General features: G+C 36.8%; 1 protein-coding gene across 1 annotated transcript; it reads right to left on the minus strand.

Moving 5' to 3' along the window:
• Positions 1-2,563: 2,563 nt before the first annotated feature.
• Positions 2,564-8,039, minus strand: crip1 (cysteine-rich protein 1). The gene is made up of 5 exons (XM_084096815.1): positions 7,665-8,039; positions 3,538-3,632; positions 3,268-3,325; positions 2,925-2,977; positions 2,564-2,832 (listed from the first exon to the last, which is right to left on the minus strand). The coding sequence occupies exons 1-4, from the start codon at positions 7,702-7,704 to the stop codon at positions 2,937-2,939; spliced, it is 234 nt and encodes a 77-aa protein (XP_083952941.1). The 5' UTR covers positions 7,705-8,039; the 3' UTR covers positions 2,564-2,832; positions 2,925-2,936.
• Positions 8,040-10,303: the final 2,264 nt, after the last annotated feature.

Consider the following 10,303-nt stretch of genomic DNA (forward strand, 5'->3'; position numbering starts at 1 on the left):
CACAACATGTTATACAACAACTCAGGAGTGCAGTTCCCAAGAGCATCCTTAAAGTTATAATACTTTACTTAAAAATTTAAATTCATTTATTCACCCTCATGTTGTTTCAAACCTGTATGAATTTCTTTCTGCTGCTGAACACAAAGAAAGATATTTTGAAAATGTTGGTAGTATTTTTCTTCCTTTGTGTAAAAAATATGTAACCAGTTGCAGATTATTACAGTACAGGGAAAGCACTAAGTAGTGACATGCTTTGTAAAAAGGCCCATTTGAGAAACCGAAAAGAAAATAAGTAGTGTGCTGTGGTAAAAATGTCATTTTTAAAACAGAGGATAAGCTGAAATGTGCTGGAAACGGTACGTACTATTACTTGTTCCATGTAGTTGTCTACAAACTTTTATATGAATTCCATAACTCGTGACTCTGAGCATCTTGATAACACATAAAACTGCAGTGTTATTCTTGGGCAAATGTAATAATCCCCTTTGGTCCGTTGCATTGTGCTGCTTGCCCATTTAAAGTCACTTTCACCAAAGGAAACTTGAAAAATATCCTTTCATAAAACCGTTGAAGGAAACTGTGCTGCCGTTGCAACCACGATGAGTGAAGAAAGCGAGAGCTTGATATACTAGGGCTAGGCCATGCAAATTTAGATTAATTGGCAGTTTCTCTATTTGAGTATGTATACCGGTAAATGCAAGGTTATCACAGATAATAGCTCCACAGCAGTTTCAGTTCTGTTATTGCATATACAAATCTGAAATTTCCTTCCTGTGGGTTGCAAGCGTGAGGGTGTGTACTGTAGGTTAACCTGCACAGCTGCGTGATCTCAATTAAATTCCTATAAAAATAGCTGCATTTCAGTATGTGTGCGCTCAATACTTCTTTCTCTGAAAAATATTTGAAATAGCAATGCGGGGAGCAACCCCTTTTCTGTCTGTCTCTTTCATTCCAGATCTCACCATGATAAAGGATCGTTGTTCAGGGGCAAATGCTAAAGAGAGACATGCTGAGCCTTGGCCAAGTCACTGTTGGTTTTTGTTTGTGTCTGTTACCATAGCGACCGCTGTCCTCTGACCCGCCATCAGTCGATCTGTGTTGGATGGTGGGAAGGAGTTGAAGGGGTGTAGGCACACAAGTCAAACAGTCACAGACTGGAAGTGACACTCCCTTTTGAAGCCAGTCACCTCGAAATGTATGTGGGATTCAGCATGTGTTCATTCTGGTATGTTACCATATAAGGGTATTCTAAATAATTCAATAGTTACCGATTTACCCTTCAGGCAGGTTGTTTCCTGGTCTGCCATGATTTTGGAAGTGATTCAGATGCTCTGAGGCATTACTCTGAAATTAACACTGCTTGCATGAATCTGTTTCATGTTTCTGGAACCGTGTCAGTGATGATTAGTTTTTCAATGTAAAGCTAAACATATGTTGGCTTCACCTCCTCTCAAAGTGGAAACTGCTCTGTTAAAGAGCCATCTTGTATGGTGGGGCAAAGGGGGCAATATTAACACTCGCCAAGTGCCAAATAAAATAATAATAAATCGCCAGTTTTTGGCCTAAAGCTTTTCTTCTTCTCCACGTGAAATATTTATCACATTAAGCTTCTAAAATGAAAACAGAAGTAACAAAATCATGATGTATCATCATATATATGATGTTATAGGCTAAGTGACACATTTTGTCACAAACATTTTCTAATCAGTTCGATAGGAAATGTAAACCGAAACTGGAATGTTCTGCATATGTGCAATAACATAAAAATGGCATAATGAGTTGGCTTCGTCCAAAATCGCATACATCCCTACTATACAGTAGGCGAAAAACAAGGGAGGGGGGTTTGTGAGGGGGGGAACCACAAGAAACATAACTTAGCAGTTTTGGAAATGTTGTTTTGAATTTATTGCACCAGTATGAAAGACTATGTTGTAGTGTGTGTGTGTTTGTGAGGGCTTGTGTATGATGTCTGAGGGCAAAGTTTGGTTTTTCAGCAAGAGTGAATGGTTTGAGTGTAGAGCTTCATTTTGACCTGAAAATAGGATGTTTGGGGAATTGGGTGAGACGTTATGGATTTGTATTTACTGTGTTTTGAGAATTCGAGGCATAGTTTCAAGAAATGTGTTTTAGCAATCGAGAAAAACTGTAATATACTGTAAGCAGCATTGCATAAGCTTTGTGTGCTTGACGTCTCCTGATTAGGACCCAAAATAGATCGATATTAAGTCTGCTTTTTAAAACAAAGAAAACAAGCAGTGGTAGGAGAATGGTAAGTATGTGCCAACAGTGAGAAACTCTGTATATTTGTGCAGTGTCTGTGTGTCACAAGATCAATTCTGATTTAAAGCTTGTGATATAAATGCACACAGCAACCCAACTTTATTTAGTGTTCATGTAAACACTATGTTCAGATTCATCAATCGGGAAATGATTTCAAACAAAGTGTCCATGTCAAAAGGATAATAAATAAAAAACAATGCAAAGATTTGTTTCATGGATGGACAAAGATATTTATAATATATTTTATCATTTCATTTGAGGAAAAAAATGTGAGGGACAAGAAGAGGTTTCAAACATACATTTAATGTATAATGTTCAGTTTAATTATAAAGAGGTCTTTGACTAGTACCCCAATGAAACATCATTGTGTGCTGCTATAGCAGACAACATAAAAAAAAAAAAAAACAGATTATACAAATTAGTAATTTCTAAAACATGGCATGGCTTGGTCATTTTGTCTTTGGTTTAACAATATGTGGATAAAAATAGTGGCAAAAACAAAAAAACAAAAATCAAGCTCTTCTAAAAACAAGCTTATGGAGTCAGAAAAGCCTGTGAATGGAAAAGAAGAGTACAGTTAGTGTATGCCACGTCATCTACTTTAAGTATAGGTTAAATTGATCATTTTTATTCTGTAAACTCACCTGTGCAATTGCCTATTTGAATGTGTGGCTCTCAGTGCCACCACGTCCAAAACCTGAGGGCAAAAAGAGAATTAAAATTAAACATTCATTTTAGGACACTGAGAATTAAAAACACAAAAAACTCTCTGGATAAGTGTAAGGGAGACATTTGCATTAAGTACCACTGGATAATGCAAGAAATTTGAATAAATTCACGGAATGAGAGATTGTACAGTGGTCAAGTACTGTCCCACAGCTCTCCCCAGTCCATGTGATTATGAGGTGAAGCAGTGGTCTATGTCATGTGATACTCTTAACAGTAACCCTATACAGCACAGTAAAATGATGCATTGTAGGAACGTACCTTTAGGTCCAAAGAGTGCAGCGTAGCATGGGTTGTTACAATAGGGCTTCCCCTCATGCTGTGAGGTGAAACACATTAGTCAGTACATTAACGGACTTGAACGGGGGCCATTATGCAAGACCTTCCTCAAGACATAATACTCTGACAGCCCAACCCCCTGAAGTGTTTATGCAAGGTAAAAGTATGCCAAAAGTTAACTGGTCTGCCTGGAACATTAATCTGTCCCCGTGAGAGGTTGGCAGTACGTGTGTAATTCTGCTACTGACTTACCTCTGCATGTGAGCCAGCCGACAGGGTCTTGTTGCATTTCTCACACTTCAGACACGGTCTATGCCAGTCTTTGCCAAGTGATGACACTCTCTCCGCTGAAACATTAATGATAAACATAATTGATTCATAAAACCACATAAAAATAGGCCAACATGGATTGATTTCTGCAGAATTGCAGTGCACATTATTTACTAAATTTCCCAGCCCCTAATTGTTTATTTATTTAATTTTTATGCATTTTATAGACGCAAAGTGACTTAAATTGCATTTTGAGTTAGGCTATATTTTTATCAATTCCCAGGGAATTAAATATTTGGCTTTAAAGGTACTGTACCAACCCCTTCCCCCTCCAGTGATGCCAGTTCTTAGCCAAAATATGTAAATTGTTTAATAAATATTTAAAGGGATAGTTCACCCAAAAATGAAAACTCAACTTTCATTTACTCACACTTTTGTTGTTTAAAACCTCTGTGACTTTCTTCCATTGAACACAAACGATATTTTTAACAACGTCTCAGTGACTTTTTCGGACTTATAATGAGTGAAAGTCAATGTAGTGCTGTTTTGGACCCCATTGACTTCCATTGAATAGACAAAAACAGTTCAAAGTTCTTCAAAAGATCTTCTTCTATGTTCTGAAGAAGAAAGAAAGTCAAACAGGTTTGGAACAACATGAGGGTGAATGAAAAATGACTGAATAAATTTTTTTGGATGATCTATCTCTTTAAATATTTAATAAATAATTTAATATTTTTGGTTAAGAATTGGAATCATCGGTAGGAATAGGAGATTTATTTAACACAGTTTAACGTTTAAATCCATTTATCTGAAGTGCAAAGATTTCCTCTAAAAAGTCAATGCAGAATGTTTGTTTCCATCTGGGCCAGTTTATGACCTCATCGACAACTTGGAAGAATCTAAATGATCACTCATTAGCCGTAAAGTTGTTTTAACAAAAGAGTCAGGGGAATACATAGTCAATCAGACACGGGGAAATTAGTTGATTTGGAGCCATTATGTAGTTCAATTAAAGTCATGATGAGCTTTTAATGTCAACAAAGCTCAATCTGAAGTCTCAAATCTAGCAGATTTTCTCTGCAGTCCAGCACGCTACAAATCTTGTCAGATTATTGTGTTCTCATGACGGCGAGAACATGGGTGGGTGTGGACGCTGTATGCAGGACACTCCCAGAGGAATTCTTTCCTCCCTTTCCCTTTAAAAGGTCCATAAAGAAGTCTTTATCTGCAGCCCTCAGCAGAAAGATTTCTCCAAACAACCCTCATGATGAACATCATAAAAGAAGTGGGAAGGGAAGACAAAGTCATGCATGCTCAGGCGTCTCCAGTTAGGGGAGGTGCTCCATCGTGTCTTTTACGAGGGAGGTTTTGGGCAAGCATCTATACCTCATAGACACCAAAGACTGTCTGAAAGCATGACCACTCTGAAAGATGTCAGATTTATGGCTTCAAGAGAAGAGCTTTGTTTGAGCTTTTTGGCATGCAGAAACCAAAGGATGGACAAAGAGCAGATTAACAGTTCCCATCTGTGACATACATGTGAAAAATGTGATGAGGTGATGGCAAAGACCCCAGACACCAAGTAATGCTTCATACTTTATGTAGTAGGCAGAGTGTTGAAGGATAACACATAACACTACATAATTCCCATTGTTATGGACTACCGTGAGCGGCTATAATTGCATATAGCAACAGCTGTAATAAGAGTCATACTCATCCCAGCTCAGCTAGTCAGGATGACACAGGAAAGTCTTTTGTTTAGTACTGGACTGTGAACTCATGATCCAGACATACTGGGAGAGAATCAATGGTCCATGTGAGAAAGAACATTTTTACAGGACAAACAAGGCCGAAAGGAATTCACCAGAATGGGTTTGGGCCCTTGCAGTGCTGCCAAGAAATAGTTTGGTCATCTGAGCCACACCTAAGACAGTAATTACTTAACTTCCCTCAGTCAAATACACAGAGGACACACTAGTCTCTCTCTCTGTTAATGCTCTTTATCAATGCAAAGTGTCCTAGACTGGGTGTAAAGTCTACAACACAGAGATTTGTAATCTGCAGCTGAATTACTGCCGTCTTTATTCTGTGTTTTTTTTTTACATAACATATAATGGAGAAACTGTTTCTCATACAAAGAAGAAGGAATTGGGGGGAAAAAACATTAAATAACAGTAGTAATAATAATAAAAATAACAACTACCATTATTAATATGATTTAATATCTTATTTATTTTAAATGTTTTTTTCAATTACTTGCGGATAATTTTTTATTTCTCAGAATAAACATTTCAGAGTAGCTAAAATGTGAATTTTTTTCAATGTTAACATATTTAAACTATCAAAACTTTGATCTGTTTGTTTAAGCTTCCCGACCAGCCAGACAGAGCAACAGTGACCTCATACCAATTGTGTGATTTTGGGGCGGGACTATCTGTTTGACTGACCAATAGGAGAAGTTTGAGGGGAGGGTTTGGGAAACCTGTTTCAAAACTGTCATTATTTTTACAGATCTCTTTGATGTTGATAAAAAAAAAAATGACACACTTTACCTATAAACTTGGAAGTATTGTAATTAAAACAAATCTGTGAAAGCGAACCACAAAAATTAGACTGTCTGAATTGTCAGTGCCTTTGAGTTATGCCATACTTTATATATATATATATATATATATATATATATATATATATATATATATATATATATATATATATATATATATATATATAAATTGAAATTACACTTCAGAACACCCACTTTTTATTTGCAGTTTTGGAAAAGCTGGAAAATTATGTTATTTTGATTATACCAGTATCTAATCTCTATCTTGTATCTTCACGGTGGATTTTCTCTTTCCATCTCTGAGAGGCTGCAGTTGTTAATGCTTCCATACGAACATTAAATAAGTCAGAGTGAAGAAAGACCAGCACCAGCCACATGAGGCAGTTTTGTATGATGGGAAAGGCACAGGTTTAGAGAACACTAGCGAGAACAGGATGGATGATGGTGTGAGATGTGGTATGAGGACTTTATCTTACTTCAGAGAAAATGTACATGTAAATTATATAAATAGGCCTACCAGATTATACTTTTAATTAAATGCTGGCTTTGACATTTTTTTTAGAGAAAGATTTTGTGTTTCAAAGTGAATAAAAACATCGGTAACTACAGTTCTGGATGATGGAAACCTACCACAAACAGCCTGGCATGTTTATATTGGCTACAAATGTTCATTAAATAGCAAAGAAGAAAAAATAAGTAGAATGGTCTGGACAAAACATCCCAGACTTGCAGTATGAGAGAGTCTCGGTGGAGAAGCTTGGCATGCTCAGAAACTTTAAATGTTCACAAATTAATTTTCATTCTCCTTACATAGCCTACATTTACCATATTATTTCCCTGTAATTCTTTGTTACATGTACATATCTGATTCAAATAATAGCCTAAAGTTCTTTAAACCATTGTCTTGTTGCCTTCATAGTACATAAGTTATTCAAATAGTTTGTTTGAATATACAATGCAAAAAGGTTACTTTACAATGTAAAGCTGAATTTGACGTTGTCATTTGCATTGTTAGCCTCGGCTGTGCTGACCCCTCTGTGGTATTTATGTTATTATTTCTTTATTATTATAAATAAAAATAATGTAAATTACACATTCAAAGTATGATATATTTTCTGTTTTTCAAAACTAATTTAAGATTTAGTCTAACCACCCTACAACAACATACAGTAGCCTACAACCCACAACACTGAGCAACTCTCTATTACATTTAAAATGGTTTATTCAAAGTTTTTTTCTATACTGTATTCTTCATAACGGTTTTATTGCTGCAAACATGTCTGCACAAGCTATTTTGTAAAGGCTGTTTTGCAAAAGTTTCAAGCAGGAAATAGTGTCCACATGCATCAGTTGACATCTCTCTTCCTGATTAATCCCTCGTGCAGTCGCATTCAAACTAGTTTACACATTCATTTAAACATCGAAATATGTATAATAAATTATACAACAGCACACTAGTGCACTTTGACCTTCTTTTCATCCTTTTCCTTAAAGTAAAAAAGTAGACTGTATGTATGTAAATATGAATATTTCACAGGAGTCTTACCGAAGTACACTTCTTTCTCGCACTTGGGGCATTTAGGCATGTTTGCGGTGATTTAGATCCTCGGAGGAGAAAAGTCCAGCTTGAATAGAGTTGAGATGGAGTCCACCTGCACACTGCCACGCCTTTGGTGTGAGACTATCTACTCTGCAGCCTTATTTATAGTACTGTGGAAATAGTTTGCACACGGTCACCGAGAGCGCGAGAGAGATAGAGAGCGGGGAGCGCGCGCGTGTGCGTACATGAGAACGCGCCTTGATTCATCTAGATACTCTTCGTGGTTTTTACTCTGTTCATTCTGTAGGTTATTTATTTGGCTTTTGATTAACAACGGAGATTCATTGCGTGTGTGAATAACCTCAGGTTTCCGCTTAAAGCAGATTACTTCTGTGCTTGTTTGAAATGAAGATGGAAATGTGACACACAGAGTAATATGATCCTGTAGGCTACTAGGTACAAACCTTCATTCCATTCAGAACGATTCTTTTTCAGAGGAGACCATGCTGAACGACGCATTCATAATCAAACAGCCATGTAGAACGTTGGGTTAGTTGATTTGATGTTAGTCAACATTGATGTCATCATAAAGTGCCAGACATGCTGGTCATCACTATTTTGTGTTTTTAAAATAATTTGTAGAATGTTTGTTTTTACACAGAATAGCCAGATTTACTAGGCTACTTTCTCATTCATTCACTATTATGAATATGGCGCATTAGAACTGTATGTGTACAGTGTGTCTTTGAGTAGCTATTTCATGGATGCAGTATTTGATATTTCATGAGAGGATATAGGTGTGTCTCTGCCCAACCCCTGGATTGATAAAATGCACCATGGCAACTGCTCAACATGTTTTGAAGGGCAGCGAAATACATCATTGATGTACAAAATTGAGTGTCATTGATGTATCATGACATTGATCCATCAATGACACACACACACACACAGAGAGAGAGAGAGAGAGAGAGAGAGAGAGAGAGAGAGAGAGAGAGAGAGAGAGAGAGATGTCATTTTATGCCTGGTTAACCAGATGAAGTGACATGACACACACAAAAAAAAAAGGAAGCAGTTTTTTATATTAATAATATTTGAAATAAATCTGTTTAGGTTGTGCAACCAACATGAAGAAAGCCATAAAACTGATATGATATACTGTAATTTTGTGTCAAGGTCAATAAGCTTCTTAGAATATCAGAACATTATGGTTTTTATGAATTAAAAAGTCAAGTTTTTTTATTATTATTATTATTATTTACTTTTTATCTTTTCAAATATGTGTGCACTCACATTTTAAAAATCCCCAACTTTAATTCAAACTTAATGTCGACATGAAACGAAAGTTGAGGTATCTTTTCATTCCTATTGTGACGTATATCTAAGTGAAAAGAATAAATAGTTTGTGCACGGATAAATCAATTATAATAAGCACTGCAATATTTGATTAAAAAAAACAAAAAAAAAGAATGGTCTATTTTGCTTCCATGGTGACTTTAACAGACTGTTGGACACCACTGTAATATATTGTATGTTTGATGGAACTGGATAAGTATTCTGAATGTTCTGATCAAATCTGACTTCTGACCTGTAATGCTGCCTGAATCATAATCATACACTGTTCATTCATTGGCCAGAGGAGAACTAGCCCCCGACTGAGCCTGGGTTCTCCCAAGGTTTTTTTCTCCATTCTGTCACCTGATGGAGTTTTGGTTCCTTGCCACTGTTGCCTTTGGCTTTTGGCTTGCTTAGTTGGGGACATTTAATATTCAACAATATTACTGATCTGCCTTAAGGTGGACGATGACACAATTTTCTTCTAGAAACAAACTTTGTTGTATTATTTTCATGTTATCACTGTGAAGCTGCTTTGATACAATCTGTATTGTAAAATGCTCTATATACTTGACTTGTTTGTGCACTGAATAGGAATATAAACTGAATATGTATGCTGAATATGAGTGATTCTTGTGCCACACAGTAATGTGTATATAGCTGCAGCCCTCTCTCTGTCTCTTCTTTCCTGTGTTTGATTTATCTTGACAGCTCTACCCTCAGCTAATACATAAGCAAGCTCCCAACTATCGTGCCACCCATGTTTACCCACTGTTTCGTCTCAGCAGGCTCCAACTGCCAGCAAACAACCCACCCGCCGTTTCATCTCTAAAGCAGGCCTGTGTAACTGCAGTCCTGTTCACTGGGCTTTCCCAGTGTTACACTGTGAGGTTCACCATCAAGGGTTTTCCACTGATCTTCATTTCCTCCCTCTGTTGACAGTAGATACAGCAATCCATGCTGAGAGAGAAATTTTCCTGCCAGTCTCTTCCAGCTCTATTATCATTGTCTGCTTACCATCACCAAAAGTGTTATCTGATCTGGACACCATTGCTCGCTTCCCTCAACTGTTTATTTTTAAACGATGAGGAAGGATTAAGCTTTAAAGTTTGTAGATTGAATCATCATGGACTTGCCTTGTGATTTTACTTGACTGTCACATAAAAACAGAGACATGCGTTAGAACAGCGCTACTCATGAAAAAAGTAGCTAAAGGCCCCGTTCTTTATTATTATTGTTCACACCATAGACCTTATTCAGAGCAGCGCCATGACAGGTATGAAAGCAAGGTATGTTTTCAATGGCAAGGTATG

Source organism: Abramis brama (genome assembly GCF_963993115.1).
Source record: "Abramis brama genome assembly, chromosome: 21".
NCBI classification, from domain to species: Eukaryota; Metazoa; Chordata; class Actinopteri; order Cypriniformes; family Leuciscidae; genus Abramis; species Abramis brama.